At 37.4% G+C, this 25191-nt stretch overlaps 1 protein-coding gene across 2 annotated transcripts in view; it reads right to left on the reverse strand.

The window, feature by feature from the left end:
* Positions 1–25191, reverse strand: part of LOC117400551 (lysophosphatidylcholine acyltransferase 1-like) — a 98711-nt gene that overhangs the window by 26689 nt on the left and 46831 nt on the right. For both annotated transcript variants that reach the window (XM_034000688.3, XM_059022948.1), the window contains exons 3-5: positions 19239–19453; positions 6458–6570; positions 5779–5839 (exon numbers count right to left, since the gene is read on the reverse strand). In XM_034000688.3, coding sequence (XP_033856579.1) covers positions 5779–5839; positions 6458–6570; positions 19239–19453 — 389 coding nt within the window. The remainder of the gene's footprint in view (positions 1–5778; positions 5840–6457; positions 6571–19238; positions 19454–25191) is intronic.

The following is a 25191-nucleotide window of genomic DNA, read 5'->3' on the forward strand; positions in this document are numbered from 1 at the left end:
CAGTATTTATGTATAAAAGGTAACACAGTCAACATGTTGTTCCTTCTAGTACACACACCTTAGTATTGTATTCACACAGTGTTGCAGAACTTTGAAAAGAAAACAATTATAGAACATTGTCACAAAGACAGCAGGAGTGGGTGGTGTCAGACCAGAGCCAGGAAGTAACACACAGAGACTTGGAGTTTTGGTTAAGCTGAGCGCGTGATCCTGCTCAGCATTTAATAAACAGACAGAACAGAAAATAAAAGGTTTGAACACAAAAACACGGGACACGGCACTTGCGCCAAAATAAATAGACAAACAAAACGTACTAAACACTTAACAAACGGTGCACGGAGAGACAAACAAACACGGTGAGTACAAACACTTCTAGATTATTATTTTACTTCACTTTTGCGTTCTCCTTCTCTCTCACCCGTTCTCCACTCTCGAACACCCAACCCCCAGTGAGTGAAAACATGCAGCTTTTATGCAGTTGTACCAAGACTCGATTGCTAGTCAATCATTCAATTGGAATCTCGGTACAACTGCACGTGAATTAATTAAAGTGCAATTCCCCGTGCTCACATATTATTACTTTTTACTTGCACGTGATGTGATGTGCCATCCCCGTGCCTAAATACAAATACACAATTTACACACACGTGAAACACAGACCCGCTTATATCCCGTGTACCAATGCTTATACACCAACATTTACACACAACACGTAACATATAACATACACAGGTGGGGCACTTTGCCACAAACATATAGCACAGTAAAATGCAAAGTTGCTTCAAATACAATCATAATATACCTTATGTATTATATTACAATAAAGAAAGAATATTTTAATCAATACTATCAGAACAAAACCTGTCAAACACAGAATAAACACACAAATCTTTTTTTGTTTTAATTAGTGAAACTGCACTTTATAGCAGTGTAAGGAAGACTTTGAAGAAAAGATTTGTTAACACCAAGGGGCAGAATTGTAATTCAAATGATTGCTTTTACTTTTAAAATGTATTAATAAATTAATTAATAATTATGAGCTATACAAAAAAAATAAAACATCACAACAGCCTTTTGAAAAGCCTCAGAGTCCATTTGCTACTGTAAGTAGTTTTAACAACTTTAATCCACAAAAGTGCTAACCTGTGATATTTTGGGCTCTGTTATCATGAAACAAACACTCTTCACATTAAAACAACTGCTGCAGGCCAGGTGGAGTACATTTAGATATATGATAAACCTACAACTGGCGCTTGTCATTAGGTATCCACGTTCTTGTATTGTACATCATATGTTAAATCAGCATTTAATGCATACAGGTATTTAGTGTATTTAGAAAACTAGACATCCTTTAAAGTGTGTGTTTCTTTAAGCCTGACATGTTCAGAAAAGTCAGCTGTGTTGTATGTACACACAAACCTGTTCTACAAGGAGATATGCAATATTTATACTGTGGGTGGTACTGTACTCTTAAATTTGAACAAATACAATACTATAGAATCCCTTCCCATTCTGACACTTCAAGACACCAGGGGTGGGACCCTGAGCTCGCCTAACGGCCACATGTGCGGCCCTAAAACACCCTTGAGGGTTGCATAACCAGTTACACAATTACAAGAATCTCGGATTTCAATAATACATTTGTTATTTATTTTATTATTTTATTTTAAAACTGTACTGATACCGATTCATCTCAATGTTGTTTTACAGCAGTTTGGACCTGATGTGTCCAATTTTTAATTAAAAAAAAAACCTAGAAATTAACCAGCCTTTGCTTCCCTGCATTCCCTAACCTCCCTGTACTTTACACCATCTACATTCTGGAAATATTTGATTTCATACCCATTTAATATTCTATTAGACATGTTCAATATAATTCTCGAGTGCTTAGCTTGTTTATCAAGCACATTAATTAACGTCCTTTTCAAAAACAGGGTTTGCTGCTCAAAAGACCAAAAATTCAGCTTTAAGAAGTGAGGGAGTGGCACTAGGTTTGTGCAACTGTAATTTCTGACCCCTCTGCAATTATGGGAAATGTGAGCAAGGAATGCAAAATCGGTTTGAGAGGTGATAGAAATTGTATCACCCCTTGTGGTAACTTTACTAACCACTCACTTTCGAAATTCAATCTCAGACCTGGTGTTTTTTTTTTTTTTCTTTTGCTGGAACAGTTAGTAAGTATGATAAATAGTGAAAGCTGAAATAATAGATAAAAAGGCAAGAATATTAAACAAAACAAAAAAGATATCAAGAAGGAAATCTGTAACAACAACCGAAACATAACAATACTATAATGTTCCCTTTTCCCTTTTCTGAAATTCAATCGGTACATTAGGCTGATCTTGGCCTGAAACTGAAAGAATATTTACAAGTAAAGCTTATTAAAATTCCATATTCTGGGAAAACCACCAACGATAAGATGCATTTATGTCGGCACCTTCACATTTGTTTTCTTAAAAAGAAAGAAGCATTTATAAAGATGCAGTAAAACAGTTAGGATGGACACCTAATATTAGTATTACTGGAAAAAAGTTTTGTGCTTGCAAGTTCCACATTATCCACTCCCAAAAAGTGTGTCCGCTGTGGGAAACAAACCCCCCCCAACTACAATCATTCATGGATTTCAGGGGTAGAAATGTAAGCATCCAAACTCAGAGTCCAACTGTTAACTTGGACCTAAAGCACTGTGACAAAAACATGTTAAACTGAATGTACATAACAAAAAGAACAGTATTATTTCACCAACACAAAACAGTAAAAATGTTAAAGAAGGCTCACAAAATCTAGCCTATAGACCATATAAATACAGATTGTACAAGGAAACTGCATTTAGGATAACAGAAGGATCAGTTGTTTCAATAACAAAAGAAATTGGCAAAGTATACTGATTTACAAAACATATCAACACCACGCATTATCATTCGTGATGCGAAAGGAAGAATACATATGTGAGAAGGATACTTTGAAACTAAAAACCTTTAAAATGCTGAAGAACAAGACAAAGATATAGACAAAAAGACAACACTACCTAATTAAACAATACTGCCAAACAGATCTTGCATGCACATTTGTATTCCCATATAACATATTTCAAAAACCCAATTAAATGCCACATATAATGAATAAAATCCTTGTGACAATGAAATAAATAAAAATTTGCCAGCATACAGCAGCAAAGCTTCCGGAGGCTCGGTTTGTCTCTGCTGTACCTACTGTAGTTAATATTTCCTGTTAAAATCACTGGACCGGGGAAATTCTGTATTAGCCCTTTCAGTCGTCCGAAATCATGTTGGAACCTCACAGGACTCCTAGGTCCCAGTTTGAGGTAGTGTACTGTATAAATTTATGTAAAAATAAATAAATACGTTTAGTCCAGTTCTCATGTATACTCAAAAATAACATTTTTAAAAATGCAAATTCAAGAAGGTCCTCAAATTCATATGTGGATATGTAGGGCCTGGACTTTGTAGAGGTTATCGATATGAAACACGTACGTTATCTAAGAGTAAATACTCTAAGGCAAGGGACTACATTATAATTACCTGTGAAATGTTTTTCAGTGAATGAATAAATTTCCTTATTTGCATGTCAGAGTAAGCTAGAATCCAAATTCAATTTGGATGAGACGTAAAACCGAGGTCCTAGTGTAAGTGACTGCAGCAGCAGTAGTCATGCATAGTTCACCCCCAAGTGTAAAGAATGCATCTCAAACACTTTGGTCTCTTATCAAGAAACACAAAATTCTCATTACTGCATGATATCAGCCATATTATGGGATGTCAAGGTCACAGGGAGCATACTTTTAACGGTAGAGGAACACTGCAGTTATGTGTAAAATGGTTTATGAGGCTTTTAAAAGTAATATGGCAATAAAATTATATAAATACTACCTTAGAGGGATGCTCAATAATTTCCATTATCTACCATTTCAGTCAGCTACTGAAAGCAATCCAATTAGATTTGAACTGCTTGTCAAATACTGGAATACATTTTTACTGTGTGCTTATAAACACAAAGGTAAGAGGCCTCTGGTGAACCAAGTGTATAGAAAACATCAATGAGGAACACTTATTGTAAACTCTGGAAGCAGCCAAGGTAAAGTGAGGCTCCGGTTCTTGCATAACCCAAGCAAGACACATACAGTAGTGTGAAAATTTAACAGAATACCTCAAGATTTGTCACACAAAATAAAATATTAATTTACTACAGAACTTAGGTTATACATTTTTGCAAACTCATCTTATTTAAACTAATACAAAACTAAAAACACAGCTACAGGTATGTCTGAAAGGGTCTGCGGCAGGGCAGGAGCCCTGCACATGAACAGGGTTTTTTGTGTAAATGTATATTGTAAATAGTGTGTATTATTGTAATTAATTAATGAAGTACCTGAAGCTCCTGGGAAAGCCTGCCTCCTGTGTGTGATCATGGCTGAGGTCGTGTTCTCAGTGTTCTTTGGGCATCATAAATGCTCAAGTACAAATTCTGGCAAAGTATATGAAGACTTTTTTGTGGAACATAAATTTTGAGTTTGAATAGTAAATACCAAACAGTCAAAACAGTGTTTCAAAAAAAATACTGCTTTAATTATGAGAGTGGATACCAGGGGCTCTACAAGCATCCAATGAGAATGTGTTAAAAGTTCATATTTCAATTCGGCACCGAGCAGTAACAAAATCGTACAGAAAAACTGTACAATCCAGACAAGAATACTCGCCAAGAACACACTGCTTGTTGTTCCAACTATATGTCCTCAGTGCGCTACCATTGCTGGTGGTGTCATGTGAGCTGTAGTCTGTGTCTCTGTAAATAAAACCTGTTCGCCTGTGGTGCGTATCAACTACAACCTCCGTCTCGATCTCCAGCCCATCACTCAGCAGTGAATGCACGCACCCACACGGCAGACGCCTGTCACAGTCTTTAATGCTAATATTTAGTACGGCCATCTTTGGCATCAATAACAGCTTGGCATTGTGTCTGTGAACTTTCTCAAAGTCTCTGGTGTAATTTCATTCCATATTTCTTGAAATTGTATGCACAGAAATGCAAAGCGCTTCCTGAAGAATCATAACCAGTTAGCCACACATGTAACTTTCCTTTGCATAACAGAAAACATGGTTAAATGAACAAATGAATGGCTACAAAGATCAAGCAAAGTCATTCAACAAAACCATCTCAATTAGATCATCTGATATAACTGCAATCCATTTAAAAACAAAAACAAAATTACACTGAATAAATAATGCTACCGTCACGAAAGATGCCAGGGTCACACACACAGGCAGGTGCGGAGGTGTAACAAATATTGTGTATGACATAAATGCATCCCTACTAAAATAGATGGGAGTCTATAACGCAGGTGGTATAATTTATATGTGGTATAAATGCAGAGTAGCAGCACAAGCAACACAAGAGTGGTACTTAGTGCAGTGAAACTATGTATTGACTCCAACACATATAATTGTGAGCTCAGCTCCACTACAAGCTGTGAGAGAAGGAAATAATAATAATAATAATAATAATAATAATAATAATAATAATAATAATAATAATAATCATCCAAGAAATAACTAAAAGTAGTGTCTGGGTGGCTGTTTGAATGTGCTCCAAGAATTAGATCACCAAGTTCTTTCACACAGGATGTTCCAGGGATAATGCCTCACACAGTGGTTGAGCTAAAACACATAGAAGCCGGTTTGGATGAGTTCATAGAGATACCACACTAGGCTGTTGCTTTTGCCAATCTGCTGTTTCAGCAGAAAGCTGCAATATACATACCAGGCTTGAATGTGATCAGACAGGACCTGTTGGTGCAAGTTCCCTCAGGGAATATCATTATCTGGAATAATAAAACAAAAGACCAGTTAGATGCATTTCTGCCAGTAATACAGGAGGATACACAATCGTAACAGGAGGAGATTATGTATTTCTTAGCAGACACCCTTATCCAGGGTGACTTACAATTGTTACAAGATATCACATTATGTTTACATACAATTACCCATTTATACAGTTGGGTTTTTACTGGAGCAATCTAGGTAAAGTACCTTGCTCAAGGGTACAGCAGCAGTGTCCCCCACCTGGGATTGAACCCACGACCCTTACCACTACTCCACACTGCTGCCCATTTGCAGTACAAACACACTGGGTCGAGGTGGTGTGTTGTCAAATTATTAGTGTTTCATTTTTAAACTCCCAAAGTTCAGAAGCAACTTTTTTCATAAGATGTATAAGCAGTGGTGCATTCTGCTTTCCACTGAACAAGAGTCTTAAAGTCCTGATTTGCTCAAAATAACCAGTGTCTCCCTTCAACAAATTCAAGGGCAGACTTTTATAGAATACACTAGCCTCCAACTCCATTGAGAGGGTGGAGTTTCCAAAATCAATACACTGCATTTAATAGATGTAATTTATCTAAACTCTGTGTGTCAGCTGGTATATTTGGACCATACCATACCTGAGGCCATTTTCCTTCTGAATGGGCTCTCCTCTTTATCTCTTCAACTGTTTTTTTCCGGGAATCCTGATCTGAACGGGACACAAACACTGGACGAATGTACTTGATCAAGGCTAAAGAGAAAAGAAAACAGAAATGTCAATTACTTTAAGAGGAAGGTACTGCTGCTATATATTCTATGAAGCCTACATCTAAATGGTGCTACCCTTATAAAAGTTCCCCATAGTACAAGCATAGTAAAGTGTAATAAAGCACAGCGGAAGCATGGTGAAGCATAGGCAGATATGGTAAAGCACATACATACTGGCAAACCAGAGTAAACTATGGCAAATGCATAGTACATTTATGGGAAAAGCATGGTAAAAGTGCAAAACTACTGTGCAAAACTACTGTGGTAAACCTGCATAAGGGTACAACCACAATCATGCTCACAACTTCTTTACCTGCCAAATAATTTAAACAGAAAAGTAGTGGTTGTAGTCCAAGTATTTTTTAATAACTTATCATTAAGTTTTTGAAATGCTGTGCGCAGTGACGAAGTACATTATTATTTAACAACTGATAATTTATAACAAAGAGTTTTTCCTGTACCCACGATCAAACTTCTCCCATCCTGAAGTCATTAAGTTATACAACCACAAAGTAGAAGTACAATCTTTGCAATAACACAAAAACAGTTTATGTGATACAAGCATTTGAAGTGACAGCATAATGCACACATAAATGGTACACCAAAACTGAAGCTGTAGCTGGAAAACACTACTGTACAAAACTGAAAAGGTCATGTCAAGTCAATTTCAGGTAAATGATTCACACGAAAACCCTCAGCAAGGGTCAGTTTGGTGGTTAAACAGCAAAACAAAACATTATTTCATATTTGAGTCTAATTATATGACTATTATTAGAGACTCAAATATGAGTCACCACCCCCCCCCCCCCACCCCCACAATTAGAACGTCCAATTATACTTCCTCATACGGTTGGAACAATAATCGATTATTGTGACTATCGATTATTTTATTGCTTTGAAAAATGATTAAATCGATAATCATATTATCATCCATTACCCAATTATGTGTTTGTGGGAAACAGCGCACCTGTTCATTGAAGCAGTAAGCAGCAAGCAGCACTGAACTGTCCCAGTGAGGCGTAAGACGGGACACTGCAACATGTGCAGTAAGCCTTACTGAGTAAGGGGAACGTTTAAAGCCAATGGCAATGACAGCTGCAGAAAACCCTGAACCAGCTAAAAAGATTTTAGAAAAAAAAAAAACAGCATCAGTCCTGTGTGGCAGTTGTTTGGAGTGACAGAGAGTGATCAGCAAGGTAATAAGCCCGTCTGTAGGCAGTGTCGGAAAACAGTAACTTCCAAAGGGAATACCACTAATCTCTTCACCCATCTAAAAGATCACCATCCAGATTCATATTCACGTGCTTCTGCGTGACCAAAATATGACGGAGACAGAGTAAAATCTAAGTCTGAACAGAGAAGCTCAAACATAACATTAACTGAGTTTCTAGAACGTAAATCAAAATATAGCAAGGATCACCCGAAACACTGTGACATTACAAATGCCATCGCTTGTTTTATGTGCAAAGATATGCAGCCATTCCAAGTGGTTGAGAAACCTGGATTTCGTGTAATTTGTGTGTGTTTTAACAGACAACGGGAGCAACTATGTGAAGGCGTTTTGAGATATGGAGGTTCAAAGGCTGAGTTGTTTTGGCCACAATTTATGTTTGGCAGTAAACAATGGACTTAAAATTGACTCGGTACAGAGAGCTGTTCGAGTGTGCCATCTTGTCGTTGGTCATTTTCATTGAAGCTAGAAGAAGAAATTGAACCTGAAGGAGTAACAGAAACCTGGGCTTTCAGACCATAAGTTGATATATGCAAGTGTTGATTTTAAACAGTATTGCTTGCTTTTAACTTTACGTCACAGTTTCATTTTGATCCTAAATTTTACACTGGCAAAGCAGGACTGGTTTTCTAACATTAAAACACAATTATTGTTACATGTAAAACAAAAATATGTAGCTCACTCTAAACTAGAAAAGTAATCATTTTGCCTAGTTAACATTGACAGTTTTTGAACAAACATTAAATGGAATTGCAATTATCTCAATGCAAAAAAAAAACAACAACCTTATGGCAAACGCTTAATATTAGCCACAACCTTTTTTCTCTGGTTGTTTCTTTATTTTAAAAACTACAGACATGAGTACTACAAATACTGTAACATTATTTTTATTTCATAAATTAAATTGCAACTCAGTCTAAACTTGTTTTTATGTTCTAGTCATGTATCTCAATTAGATAATTATTATAAATAGAAACACTTGTATTAAAATCTTGCATATTTAAATGTGTGGTGTGTTTTTGATTAAAAGGGTTTTGATATTTTTGCAGGATGGGGGTCAACTACATCAGTGGTCATCAGATTTATTGAGCAGCAGCAGGCAATCTCTGCCACCCTGGCACAGGACCGCAAAAACTGGCATTTAATGCCAGATGATAGATCGATTACAGTCTTACAATATATAGCACAAGTGATGGAACCACTGCTGGAGTTTACAGATTCTCTCAGTGGAGAATATGTAACCATATCTGCTCCATCCACTTCTGCAGCACTTGCAAAGGGATATTGTGGAAGTGAATGCTGGCATCTGGCTACACTCTTAGGCCATTTTATTTATTTTAAATTAGGAAGAGGAGTAGTCTCAGTCTCCCTTCTAGACTCAATGTCATGAAACCATCTGGATCTTGTTTCTGTTGGCTGATCAAAATCTACATGGCATACTGATCATCTCCTTCCCCTTTCACTTCCTGAGCATTGCTCTCTGTTAAGGCCATCTTGTACCAGGCTCTGTTATGAGAAAGGTTATGAAATATCTGACAGAAAACTGGGATGGCATTATTGGGCTCTGTTCCTGCATTGGAATGTTGGCTGAAAATATTAAACACGAAAACAAGGAATGCTCTGTGAGCACAAAGGCAAGAGACGGGTGTAAAACAAAATGGAATTTTTTAAACCGTACAAGTCTGTTTCTTACCAGTCTCTGCTTGAAAGCATTACGCCAGCCAGCAACTGATTAAAAGTGGCACTGCTTGCATCATTATAATTTGGTAAGCGATTGATCATTCTGGTATTATGCAAGACTGTTTTGTGCTCTCCTTTGTGTGGGTTAGCAGGCAGACACATCAATGTGTTGACCTTGGGTGTGCCGACTGTAGCTTTTTTTTACAATTAATCTTCATACTTCTTTCAAAACTTGACTGTCCATGAAGTGCTGGCTCCTTTCCAAACTGTGCCTACTGAATTTCGTGTCATGGGTTTTGTGCATCCTGATTGTTTCCGTGGCTGCAGGCTTCAGACAAAAGCTCTACTGATAATTTGTAGATAACCTTGAGTGCTTCAAATAAAAATGAATATTGCATCCTGCTTGTTTTTGTTTTTTTAAAGCATAATATAATTTCAGTCCAGTGTTTTGTCAGTTCCATCTCATTTAATCTAATACAACAGGATTTGCATATGATTAAATACGTTGTCTCAAAATGTAATAGCACACACTGAATCAACTAAAATAGTAAGAAAATGAGGAAGCAGAGTATTTATGCAAATTTTGTTTGGATCATTGAATCAACATATCTTGACACAGTCTTGCTGCGTGCTTTAAATAGTTTTATACAAATTACCATAAACGTTTTTCTCCCTGGGTGTGATCGACATGGACACAGTATAATACCTTTCTCAAACAAATTTCAATAGAAGGACTTGAACAAATTCAAACAAACAATTCAAGAATTAAACTTCAGTAACATAAATAATCACAAGCCATTAAGAACAGAGTTAAAGAAGGTCTATAAAATATCTGAGTTATATCTGATAAGCAGTTAAAGTTCATATCTCACATAGAACATAATTTGGGGTCGTACTTGGTTTACTTTCACAATGAGCAAGAAATTGAATCTCCATGATCGATTTTATGGCACCGAGAAACGTAAAACTATCAAATTCCGGAAAATACCATTTCCCATCCACTTAAAAAATAAAGCATTGTTTATATTACAGGGCCGAGATGACTTGCATGGTCACGTATATCTCTTCAACTTCATTCATGAAATAAACACGTATGCTTTCCCCGATTTACTGAAATTAAATAGGCTAACCTCCTTGTGAACTGCACGTAATTATTATTCAGTAGTTCGGGACAAACACCAATCACAAAATGTTTTAGTACAAATATTTATTGTAGAGAATGCGGAGTATGCGATTTAACAGAAAAGTATGCTGTATATACACATTCATTTGGCATCAAACCTAAACTTGGTTTGAGGGTTCGCTGCCTGGCCAACTGGACGAGGCTGAGACCCCCATTTGATAAAACATAAAAACTGTTAAGAAAGGTGGAGATGGGGAGGTGGTGGGTTACGATGAAATCAAAACGCAACTGAGAGATAAGTGAAGAGGGTATTTATAGTGCTAACAATTTAAATTAGCTAATGTGTAAATTGAATGATTCAATTTGGTGATGCGGAGATTGGTGTCTGACCCTCCTCCCGAACTTTAATTATAAATTTCATTTATTTCTTGGCAGACACCCTTACCTTACCCAGTAATGTGCATATGAACATTACCTTAAAAGATAACATTGAAAATCGAAAGCTTACCTAAAAAAGCTGGATGAGTGGATTCATTCTTTTGATTTCTGCATCAGAAATCTTGAGCGCGCAATGTGTTTGAACTGGTTTATAGTACTCTGACGTTATTGTTTTTAGTAAGTCAGCAATATGAAAGCCGTGCTCATGTTTATTTTCTTTGGGTAGTTTTGGGCCACAGAGTTTATTTGATAACGGTATATTGCATAATAATAATTTTGATAATAATAATAACAACAACAACAACTGACATCTGCTAGAAACCAACAAACAAAAGTTTTAGTCTCTGTGTTACGTGTTGTATGAAGTGATCATTGCATTGTGCACTGACAGACTCTTTTGTGCACTGAGGAGAAATGTATTTTTAACCATCGCGAAATAGGCCTGTATGTATGATCGTTTTGTTTATGCCATAGACATATGCATGCATGTTTATGGTTTATGGTTAGTGTTTTCCACTAGAGATGTCACAGATGTCAAGATCTGAAATCAGGGCTTTTTGGCGGAAGCTCTCAAAACAAGCTTTACGATTGTAAATTTCTTACAGTTACAGCGCAAAAGTATAAATGATATATATATTTTTAGAATACCATTATAGTGTAGTTTAATAAAATATAAATCAGATTGTAATGTGAAATAGGTGACATATGGACTTTAACATATAATATAAGATATAAATATGATATTCATGGTAGATATGGAAATACCATGATCCACATTCACAACATGTTAAATAACTTACAAAATGTAAAGTTCAGGAGGCTGGCAAGATAGTATTCATTTAGCCAGCCCATCACAAGCCAGAACTCATGAATAATTGGGTCACCATGACCTAGACTTCGTTACTCTCCAGATTTCATGCTAATGAATGTTTGTACCAAATTTCACAGACAGTCAAATATAACGTCGAATTCACCTCAAGTATGCAACCAGCCTTAGCAAGCCACCTCCCTGTATGACATATCCTAGACCGCAAAGCCACCGATAAGTCAGAGTCGTCAGTCAAATTTCACTGGAGTCAGTCGCAGTCGGATATTTCTGACTGATAGCGAATGCAGATATCTTTCTTCTTAAGACCTGGACACACTGCCCGATGCTATCAATAGCGATGTGATTTTACAGGACCGGCAGATCAATTTCAGTCGGCTCGCAAAGTTTAAATACGTTTCATGTTTTGCGATGGGATTCCCTCGCATTGTGTCATACCCTCGCAAGCCTCAATGTCAGCAACCAATGAGTTCCCCGCATTCAGTCATACGACTGAATGCGGTGGGTAAGACTCAAGTCGAGTCACTGAGTTTGCTCAAGTCGAGTCACCTATCTGACTCGAGTCAATTCGAGTCATTAGTTCTGACAGTTCGAGACAGTTTGATTTAATCAGATTAAAATTTACAGGAGATTAGCAATCTACAAGTAAAACGAAAACATTTCAATTAAATACAAAATTGAGATGCACAATAAGGTGTTCATACGTGCCCCACTGATGTTTCTGCCTTGTGTTTTGTCTCTCCATTTCAGTAAGTTCATGATTCCTTGGCTTATTTATAAGCAGATTTTGTTATTGACCATACAGAGGCCCTTTACCTATGCTCAATTGAGTTGGATGTACAGTAATGGATATGACAAAACACAATAATGCATTTAACCATTTATTTAAAATTTTACTGATGGCAGCCTGAGTGTTTTTCACTCTCAACAGTGAAACTCCGATAGTTTTTTTCCAGATATAACCATATGAAAGGAAATTTTGTGGCATTTAAATTGACATAAAAATCTTGCTTCTAAGCTTAAAACAGCTACTAAGAAAAACAGTCCAAGTAATGCAATTGAGGCGAAATCAGAGTTTTAAAACCGTTGCATACGAGTGCTTGTACACACCAGAAGGGTTGCATTTACGGAAAAGGAAAACCGATCATGTCATTTACTTTGTGCCATAGCCTTATGTTTTCACCTATTGTCATGGATTTGCCGCACTGGTCGCTGTACTTTATTATTACTATTTCTTAGCAGACGCCCTTATCCAGGGCGACTTGCAATTGTTAAAAGATATCACATTATTTTTACATACAATTACCCATTCAAACAGTTGCGTTTTTACTGGAGCAATCTAGGTAAAGTACCTTGCTGAAGAGTACAGCAGCAGTGTCCCCCACCTGGGATTGAACCCACAACCCTCTGGTCAGGAGTCCAGAGCCCTAACCACTACTCCACACTGCTGGCCGCACACTTATGCATCCAGGGCAAGTCAAACACCAGAAAAAACAACAAAAACAAAACAAAACAAAAAAATTGGGCATCCCGAGTGTAATGCCCGCTCGCAAAGATTTTGTTTTGCGACGCGACCTCCTGCATTGAGATGCGACGGTCGGGCAGTGTGTTCAGGGCTTTAGACCGAGAAACAGCCGGTACTTGAGTGACAGTTCTTTTTACCTCAATGTCAGTGTGCGCACTCAGGAACTGAAAGTTTTTTTTTTTTTATAATTTAGTCGTTGCCAATTAGTTTTTGTTATTTTCTCCCCAATTTGAAATGCCCAATTATTTTATTATGCTCAGCTCACCGCTACCACCCCTGCGCTGACTCGGGAGGGGTGAAGATGAACACATGCTGTCCTCCGAAGCGTGTGCCAACAGCCGCCCGCTTCTTTACACTTTGTAGACTCACCGTGCAGCCGCCTCAGAGCTACAGCGTCGGAGGACAACGCAGCTCTGGGCAGCTTACAGGCAAGCCCGCAGGCGCCTGGCCAGACTACAGGGGTCGCTGGTGCGCGGTGAGCCGAGGACACCCTGGCCGACCTAACCCTCCCTCCCCCCGGGCGACGCTCGGCCAATTGAGCTCCGCCCCCTGGAAGCTCCTGTCCACGGTCGGCTGTGGAATAGCCTGGATTCGAATCGGCGACTTCCAGGCTATAGAACGCATCCTGCACTCTAGCGAGTGCTTTTACTGGATGCGCCACTCGGGAGCGGCATGAGCTTGAAAGTTTTTAAGAGAAAGAGGTGTTCGCATTGACTCACTCCACCATATAAGCAGAAATACTCACCAGCTTGGGAAGCTGAGGAGGCTTTCAAAAGGTGAATTAAAAGTACTGACAAATGTCTCATTGCAGGCACCTTAGTCTTTATAAATGCTTTTTTTTTTTAAAGCTACTGTATTTCAAAAGAAAATCTTAGCAATCTTAAGTTTGAACTACGACTATTATGTTCATGATGGGGCTGAAATTGTTAGTCTTTCAAAAACGTTAAGTTCTTCCCGATATTTAATTTCTTTCGATTTTTAACTTTCATAATCCAGTTGTGCAGAGCCTTTATGAATACAGGCCATTGGCTTTACCACATGTTTGTCTGTGGGCCAAATGAGCAGTGCTGAAGATCTCCCAATTCCAGCTTCTGCGTGGTTTACTGAATACATTTAATGGCATGGTAATCATTTCTAAATTTAAAAAAATGGAAAAACGGGTTGTTTTTTTGCAACGCTATTGCACTTTCTGATGCTATAACCTCATGTAACTCCAGTCATAATCTTAACAATAAATCAGTTTAGATTTTTATCAGGTTTTATTTTTGATGTCTATTCCTGTTTTACTACATTTTTATATCTTCTCAAAACACCAGTAATCACCAAAGTAAGCACCTGTTTCCAACCAATCACAGTATTTTGATCTTTTGCATATTATTTCACTGTCTTTATTCAAAAATACCAAAAGGAATGCTCAATATTAGCCCCTTTTCCATCATTTCATATCAATGTTGTAAAAATAGAAATTTGCAGGGGTTTTGCAGTTTTTTTTTTTTTTTAACTTGTACAGAGGTTTTATTTTTCATGATCTGGCGACACTAGTGGTGCAACAATTAATTGATGCATTGACTATTGATCATCTGTCCTTAAATTTCCAGAGCTTTGATTACATATTGGTGAATAGATGCATCAAATTAGAACCCAGTTTGAAGTCTCCTGTTGCTGGTTTGCATTAAAACCTTGAGTGTGTGAGAATGCGCTCATGGTAGATAAACAACGTCAGCGCGTTGCTAGGATACACACTTTCGGCCCCTACATTCGCGTTGGATATACTCCGTGTAAAATGAGTTGAGTTGCTTCACTGGTGAGTCTATGCATTTTTTTGCACTAAAAAGTGGTAAGAACACAGCATATCTTATGTTATGCATAATCATTTCAAAAGAACGGCAATATTAAATATACCGATCACCTTTTGTTTCAAAGCATGTTGTGTTTGGATTATATGGCAATATTATATAAAAAGAAGCAGAATTTAGTACGGTAGTTAAATTAGTCAGGATTTGTGAGATTAATGGAGTTGAAAAAGTAAGTCGAATTTTCACCAGCTAGTTGAAGACATACTTTTCAACTAGTTGATAAGTCAGTTGTATTTCCTTTAAGTCACTCACATTGTCAGGGGGGGCGGGGGGGGGGGTCTAGTAAGAACTCATATGCCAGTTATTGTAGTGAAAGGACACATTCGTTTAATTTGTAAGATACATATTCCACAAAAAACTTTGTTTGACTTATTATCTGAATTGCCGTCAATAATATTACCATATAACAATATTAATACAAGTGCTCTAGTAGCAGCGAAAGTTAAACTTATTTTTTTCTCAACAGCATTGTCGCACATGTATTAAGTATTTAAAACATTATTTTTAATTTAAAACGTTGAATAAAAGCATTAAGAATATTCAGGGGGTCTGATTAAAACACAACTTAAGGGTTAACACACATCCTGTCGTGAGTACATTCCTAATTATTATTTTCAACAATAAGTATGTACTGTACGTTACTGAAGTGCAGCACATTAATATGCAACCATTTTATTTCAGGTGACCGTGTATAAAAATTAAAATAAATAAATAAATAAATAAATAAATATAGCAGCTTGCAGGCTCCAGAAATAAATAGCTTACTTGAAGCACTGCTTGGGGAATATCATCATGTTTGCCTTTTATCTAGGCCAATTTTCAAAGAGGAGTTGAGGCTTTGTACCAGATCATTTACAAGGGAGTAAAAATCAAAAGCATTACTGCAACCTGCAGCCTCTCAAATGCAGGCAAAACAGAATTCCCACACTGTTCCACAGTTTCCTAAATCACCGTTACTGCATTGTCTGTCATTTATCACTGGCTGTTGAAAGCTTATGTACTTCTTACTTGGCTTTAAGTGGCTAAATTACACATTTAAACTGTTTGCACTGCTAACGACTGCTTTACAGCAGGTGCATTTGACTTCTACAGTATGTAACACAATGAACTCAAACCTGGCAGCACATGGTAATGTAGATTGTGATACTAAAGCTTTAAATTCTGACCTGCTGTAGAGAGAAACCAAAATGGTTTACTGTATGTCCTCCAGGCTACAATCTAAAATTGTCTGCACTGGTTTGACAAGTTTGGCTACTTTGAATAAAAGACCTGAAAATCAACAGAGAAACAGAAACACAGCAAATACTAAAATGAAACAGGTTTTGTATTCAGCGAGTACATAATACAAAATGGGCGTATGAAAAAGGGCAAAACCAAATGACCTGTTCCAACAAGAGTCTATCATTTGTGTGTGGTTTTTTAAAAAAAAATGTTTTATTAAATAGATAGTTTAAAGAATTAGGAGGTCCTACATCAGTTAAATTATGTAAATGTGAACTTTCATCATTTGTTTTTTTAAAGCACATTTTATAACAGAGAAACAGTCAATTTAAATCATTTTCAATGATGAAAGCAATATGATTTTTTTTTTTTTTTTTATAAATTTTTGGTACCAAATTCATACTGTAGATGTGATAACTGTATACGTATTAGGAGAAAAAACAGTATTGCACTGGTGTGAAAAACCCTACTGTATATGTAATACAGGGTTTGAATGAATGGTTGTTCTCACATTTAATCCCAATTATGTTAATTGATTATATTATATATATATATATATATATATATATATATATATATATATATATATATATATATATATATATATATATATATATATATATACACACACACACACACACACACACATACACATACACTACCGGTCAAAAGTTTTAGAACACCTCCATTTTTCCAGTTTTTATTGAAATTTATGCAGTTTAATGTCTCAATGTACTCTGAAATTAAAGCATAGAACAAATAAACAATTGGAGATAAAAAAGAAATCATGGAATCGTTTTGTTTAACAAAATGTAATCTACACTCGTCAAAGTAGCCACCTTTTGCAGATATAACAGCCGAACACACTCGTGGCATTCTTTCTACAATGGAAATCAAATATTGTTCGGAAAGTTCTTCCCAACACTGTTGCAGAAGTTCCCACAAATGTGTTGCACTTGTAGGTTGCTTTGCTTTCACCCTTCTGTCCAGTTCATCCCAAACCTGCTCAATGGGGTTTAAGTCTGGAGACTGTGCTGGCCATTCCATGATTTGAAGCCTACCATCTTGTTCTTTTCTTCTAAGGTAGTTCTGACATAGCCTGGAGGTATGTTTTGGGTCATTATCTTGCTGTAGGATGAACCCCTGACCAACTAGGCATATACCAGAGGGTATTGCATGGCGCTGCAAAATGCTGTGGTAGCAGTTTTGGTTGAGGGTGCCACTCACTCTGTGCAAGTCGCCGACTCTGGATCCAGCAAAAGAGCCCCAGACCATCACGCTTCCTCCTCCATGTTTGACAGTTGGTGTCACACACTGAGGAACCATCCTTACGCCGACTCGACGGCATACAAAAACCCTGCGTGATGAACCGAAGATTTCAAATTTTGATTCATCGGTCCATAAGACCTTCTTCCAGTCTTCAGTAGTCCACTGGCAGTGCTTCATGGCCCAGGCAAGCCTCTTTTTTCTTATTTTGCCATCTTAGCAATGGCTTTCTTACTGCCACTCGACCTGTCAAACCTGCAGCTCGAAGTCTTCTCTTCACAGTTGAAACTGAGACTTGCTTACTTCGACCAGTGTTAAGCTGTGCTTGAAGCTGTTGTCCTGTGAGCCGCCTATCACGCAAGCTGTTGACTCTCAGAAACTTGTCTTCTGATTCTGTTGTGGCTTTGGGTCTGCCAGACCTCTTCCTGTCAGTCAGAGTTTCCTCCAGTTTCCAAGTGCCTTTTGATGGTGTAGGAAACTGTACTCACTGACACCTTGGCTTTCTTTGCAATTTCTCTAAAGGAAAGACCTACACTTTTAAGGGTTATAATGGTCTGTCTGTCTTCCTTTGTTAATTGCCTTTTTCTCGCCATTATGAGAGCAATATACTACTTCCTGCAGTACAATACTGTCCAAATAATGCTTAAGAGGGTGTAGTAACACAGTCTGTTCCAACACTGCTTTTATACAGACAGAGGGTTTGTAAGTAATCAACAAAAGTTAGGACACCTGTAGGAATTGTTAGCATCAACTTTCAAGGCTTAATTTACTTCCATTGCTGCAGAACAGCTGTAAGTTGTTAACCCATTACTTGTTCCCTGAAAAAGGCCTTTTTGTGTAACTCTGAAGTACATTATTTTTCAGTTTTTGGCAACCTAAACTTTTTTTTTTAACCTCTGGCAGTTTACCGCTTACCTTTGTACCATTTCAGGTTATTCACTGGACTTGAACTGCTTAAATTTCAATAAAAACTGTAAAAATGGGGGTGTTCTAAAACTTTTGACCGGTAGTGTATATATATATATATATATATATATATATATATATATATATATATATATATATATATATATATATATATATATAAATCATGGCTGCATATCACTCTGGGTCTTGTTTTGAAGCAAGGCCAAAGTATAAAGCAACTAGTTGTTTCTTGCTATTTCTACACCATGTTGTATTTGTCTTCTCCAATGAAAGCAGCAAAAGACCATTTTGAAACTGAGTCAGTGAAAAGTGCTTACTGGTTAAGTTGTAAAAATGATTATTATATTGCTATTAGTAGTAGTACACATATACAATCTCTCCCATGTGCTTTATCTTCATAGGACTCAGAAACTTAACGGCCTCTGTTGTGATACACAGGGTTGGAGCAGCAGCCAGCACTCTCCTTTTTCACATGCCAGTCCTGGTCCTGCCTCAAGTTTTCCCAGATGTTTTCAGGATACATGGCTTCTAGAAAACACACGCTGTGCATTTACTTACTTCCCCAGACTGGAATGTCCTTGCTTTCCGCCTTCATTACGATAGAGGCCATGGTCATGGTGACAGGAATGGCGTCGAAGTAAGAGGAATGCGGCGCAAGCGTCAGGATTGGAGCCTCCGTGGGCAGCGCCTGACGTCCCTTCACAGTCATCCAGTGGAACCCCCCAGCAAACCACATTGCCCGCATTATTACTTTGAGCAGAACATCAAAGACTCTGAAAGAGACAAGAGCAGCCAAGGATAAAACATTAAGACAAATAAAAATTCTCTTCAGAACCTTTGTCTAAACAACTGCTAACTCTGTTTTGGGACCGATGAGTTTAAGGGAACATGCTCTAAGCATCCACTGTTGTCACATTTCATCCATAAACATGCATTTCAAAAATGACATATGTTTCAGCCATTGCCTTCATCAGTGCACATCTGTGTTTGAAAAAGAAACATTTTTATAAAAAAAAAAAAATAATAATAATATATTATATATATATATATATATATATATATATATATATATATATATATATATATTATACACACACACTAATAATAATAATAATAATAATAATAATAATAATAATAATAATAATAATATCCCCAAATCAGGTGTTTAATGTTTAATTTTGGTTTTCCATTATAGTTAACAACATTTATTGCAAAACAATTCCCTGCATTTCCAAGCACAAAGGTTTATAGAACTTGTAGACATGGTTCATCTAGTTTTTAATACATTTCATTATCTGTTCACTGGTTTTTAAAATCAGGTCAAATATGTTCAAGAAACTGTTTGTAAATGTCAGTTTCTATACCACCACACATATATTCATGCAGTCTGTTTCAGTGTACAACTTTTCCACTTTGTTGAAAGCAAAACTTTAATTAAAAATGACATCCACGAGCAAGTACTGTAGCAGTCCTCTTGCGGTTCCTATTCTTTCAGATCTCATAGGTAACTATTACCTTGTCTCAAACACAGGGTTCAGCAGTATCCTTAACCGTACTGCATCACAAAACACTGCCCATTATGGAGTCATTACATTTTAATAAACAGCCATGCATCTAATCTTGGCAGAACCATTCAATTCTATTGTGGACAACGGTTTATCAGGTTACATTTCCTTTCAGAGTTTGTGACTGCTTAATTGTATTGACTAATTTTATTCCTAGACATGGAATTTGAAACAATAGCCAGTTAGTTATACAGTACAGCTCTTTTGAGTATGGATGTTTTCAAATCTGTCCCATTCCTTTTCTGACACAGGCAAGCTACTATAAACGTGACATAGGAAATGTTAATTCTCCTGCTTCTGTTGAAATCGGATATGCATATACAGAATGTATGAAGAATCAGTTTTAGAGTATCCATGTGGGTGCCTACTTACTATTGATTACAATATCCACAACACACCCTAGCTTAACTGACCCTCTGCACTAAGGTATAATTGAACCAAGGCATTCGTTGTACAGCGATTTCCTGATGGAATGCATAAGGTCATTAATATACTGTACCAAGCCATGGTTAATACACTTCTGAATAACAGTAAATGAGTATGGTTGCAATACTGATAAAAGGTAAAAAGTCTCTATAAACAAAAATTGAGTTAAAACAAACACCTCAATACTATATCTATTTTCATGTCAGCATGCTGTTTTATGCAGTATATTGAGGTGATAGTGACTGCCGGCTGCTTAGCAACCATACCATGCACTTGTACAAAGTCACAGAAATGTCAGAAACAAAAGCTTCAAAAAGACTTCCGACTAAACAGAACGACAAACAAAAGATGCCTTGAAACATGTCATCACAAATGAAGACTAGACCAAATGCATATTACTCAAAACGCTAGGCAGCTCACAGTCAAAATGGTTTATAAGCGGCTTAAAAGCTGTGATTTTGGTAGGCCGGGGATACAGTGTGGACAGGAGAGATAAAACAACACTTAATAGTAAAGTTTAGGAGCCAGTCTGTCTGCATTGCTAAAATGATTTTGTTTATATCCAGCAACATGTAAATCATTCATTAGACGACTGCGATTTTTTAAATAGAATGGTTACTTTGTGTCTGAATGAACAGCAACATTGTCAAAAGGTTGAGAAACAGACAGACACATGCTGTATGTTGTTACCAAGATTTAAAGCATTTTAATATGATTCCCACAGATCCCACTGCTGAATAACTGATGTGTTTTAGATACATTGTCAACAAACCCCAGCCACTTATAGTAACATAAGCTTTTTTGATATACATTTCAAAACTATTACCCTATAAACAAGTAAATGGGACTGCAAACAAGTCAATATTTGTACAGTAGCTATTCTCAATGAATTGGGAACCCCCGAGAAATCATACTTCTATACTTCGCCATCAAATCAGTTCTGCCTGCTGATGGATTATTTATATTTTAAATAATAACCAAAGGGCAAATGCTGTCTCTGTCCAGTACCAACAGCTATGGAAAATAATGACTATTTAGTATCACAGTCATGCCTTCTGTGTAAGCCATTGGTTATGCTTCAGCTGCACCTTAAAACAACCGGAAATCTTTCTTTTCTACAAATACTAGAATTGAGTTCTGATACCACTGGTTAAAGAATTGGAAGGCAGATAGATGAGGAGCCAGAATCAGGTTTTGGTTATGGGGAAAGGGCGCGTGAAGTACACCAGGGTGTGTTTTGCGAGCGCTGCCAATGTGTCTGAAGCAGATGCATGGAATCATCAACAGGGAGAACACGATATTCAAGGCTGATGGGAGGTCATTTCAGCTAACATCAGTACAAACAGCGTTTCAAAATTCCCCCCAAAACAGGGCAAACTATCTGCTGTCCAGGTGCCTGGGGCTAGCTAAATAACTAGACATTCTGTAATGACTCAATCCCTTTGGGACAAGTATCACCTTAACACACTAACCCACTGGCACCAGGGAACTGTTCACTTGAATGTCACAACAGGAATGGTATCTTACCTCTATTACTGAAATTTTAAAAAGCATGTAAATAAGTGTGAATCAGAATTGACTTGTATGCTGGTATATTAAACAAAACACATTAGTACATGCACCAGGTATTAGATTACATTTTTTGGTTCTCTTTTCATGACGCGCTGATATATTGTATGGATAGCTGGGATCAATTGCTAATCAACACATTGTTTTCTAGGAAGGTGAACATTTTTTTTTTTTTTTTTTTAAATACAGGAGTACATAGTTTCCAAACTTATTCTGAGAAGAGATTTATTTGTGATATGTGTTACTGGCTCTTTTCTGACACTAAACTGCAGCAATCAAAAACCATAAGGCTCCTAAAAAGTCCTGCATGGACCAATGACAGGACATAAAGCATAACGGCTCTAAGTCACCAGTCTAACTGAAGCCCAGGTCAAGTGTGATTGACAGCCTTTTGCATCTAATTGCTTTTAGGGAAACTCATGGTCTCTACTTGGCTTTCTATGGACAGATGTCTGCATAATTAAACTGACATGGCATCACTATTGGCATAAATTAAAATATTTCTGTCAATCTCTCCTTGAGGCTACGAGGATGAACACATTCTAGAATTGGCCCTTCAATGGAACGCAGAGGAATTCTGACAGGAGAGTGTGAGGAAGCACAATGAAGCAGAGGTCAGCCTGGGACAGCTTCTGTACAGTTCATTGAAAAAAAAAAAAATAATAATTACAACATACAAACAATTTACCAAGCACTATAGATTTTAACACGTATTAAAATACACGCTGCAAGTATTTGTAGTTTTTAAATATTTCCTATACAGTCAGCACTCACATATCCGACCCTATAACATTTTGACTTCAGTGACGGTTCAATGAGTGTGATGCATATCTGATTATTTCATCTGATCTGACCTGTAAGAAGGTGAGCATGTTGTAACCTGCCCCCTACCACCCAAACAACTCCCTGCCCTGCGCAAACACACACACACTTTGTACGGAAAGAAAAATTATGACTTGGGTTTGAGAAACTGTACATGGAGACGTATATTGTAGTGCGTATTTCTCAGGGTCAAGCAGGGTCAAGGCAGGATATTTACAGCAATCTGTCTCGAATGTTTAACTATTTGAAGACGGTCCTCCTGTTAGTTTTGTTTTTCATCCAGATGGGTATTTCATTGATTCTTTCATTGTAATTTGTTAGCGCATGAGTTGGGGGAATAACACAGCAGTAAAAAGACAAGGGAACACAAAAAAGATACAATGTCAGAAAATATATAGCTGAAATGACTGTGTTTTAAAATATGTAGGCTTCCATTTACAGTGCCTTGCATAAGTATTCACCCCCCTTGGACTTTTCCACATTTTGTAGTGTTACAACCTGGAATTAAAATGGATTTAATTTTGATTTTTTGTCACTGATCTACACAAAATAGTCCATAATGTCGAAGTGGGGAAAAAAAAATCTACATATTTTTCAAAATTATTTACAAATAAAAAACTGAAAAGTCTTGATTGCATAAGCACTCACCCCCTTTGCTATGAGACCCCTAAACAAGCTCTGGTGCAACCAATTGCCTTCAGAAGTCACATAATTAGTTGAATGGAGTCCACCTGTGTGCAATTAAAGTGTCACATGATCTCAGATTAAATACACCTGTTTATGGACGGCCCCAGAGTTTGTTAGAGAGCATATCTAAACAAACAGCATCATGAAGACCAAGGAGCTATCAAAACAAGTCCGGGATAAAGCTATGTGTGGCGCAAAGCCAACACTGCTCATCACCCTGAGAACACCATCCCCACGGTGAAGCATGGTGGTGGCAGCATCATGTTATGGGGATGCTTTTCATCGGCAGGGACTGGGAAACTGGTCAGGATTGAGGGCAAGATGGATGGAGCCAAATACAGGGAAATTCTAGAGGAAAACCTGTTTCAGTCTGCAAGAGACCTGGGACTGGGGCGGAGGTTCACCTTCCAGCAGGACAATGACCCTAAACACACAGCCAAAGCTACACTGGAGTGGTTTAAAAACAAGAACCTGAATGTCTTAGAATGGCCCAGTCAAAGCCCAGACCTCAATCCGATTGAGAATCTGTGGCAAGACTTGAAAATTGCTGTTCACCAACGGTCCCCATCCAACTTGACAGAGCTTGAGCAATTTTGCCAAGAAGAATGGGCAAAAATTGCAGGATCCAGATGTGCAAAGCTGGTAGAGACTTACCCAAAAAGACTCACAGCTGTAATTGCTACCAAAGGTGCTTCTACTAAGTATTGACTCATGCAACCAACAAAAGTCTTTTTTTTGTAACACTACAAAATGTGGAAAAGTCCAAGGGGGGGGGGGGTGAATACTTATGCAAGGCACTGTAGATGTACTGTAGTTGGTTTTGTTGGTACAATACTATATTTACCAGTATTTTAATTCAGAACAATACGATTCAGAAAATATCACTTGCCAAAATATACGACACGTGGACTAATACAGTACATACTTTTAAATCCAGTACGTATTGTACTAGCATTATGTAAAATTCCCCATTAACGACCCAACAGCATGAAATCCACCTATACACAGAACTGCGTAAAATGTAAAAGGGAATGCATTTTATCAAAAGAAAAAAAAAACCCACCAGTTTCTAGAATTAAAACAGTATCACAAATGAATAAAAGATGCATCACAGTATCTAGAACTATTTAACGATTAACTTTTACATTACCATTTTCTCGTTTGCTTGGTTTTTGGAGGAAGTGCTGTGCAACTGCACAATAGACAGACTGATTTGCCATGCCAGAAAAAAAAAAAAAAAAAAAAAAAAAAAGCGGGCTGTGACCGATAAACAAGTCATTGTAACATTAAGGAGATGGGCTTTGTATCATAAAACTGGTGATGGGGTCGGAAATCGCATGTGACGGGTAAGTGCATTAATTTATATATATTGTGAGATAGCGGGTTGTGAGAGACAGCAGGGAGGGGGTTAAAACCTCCCTGCGAGAGAAAACCTGTGTGGA

This window comes from Acipenser ruthenus, chromosome 4 (assembly GCF_902713425.1).
Source record: "Acipenser ruthenus chromosome 4, fAciRut3.2 maternal haplotype, whole genome shotgun sequence".
NCBI lineage: Eukaryota > Metazoa > Chordata > Actinopteri > Acipenseriformes > Acipenseridae > Acipenser > Acipenser ruthenus.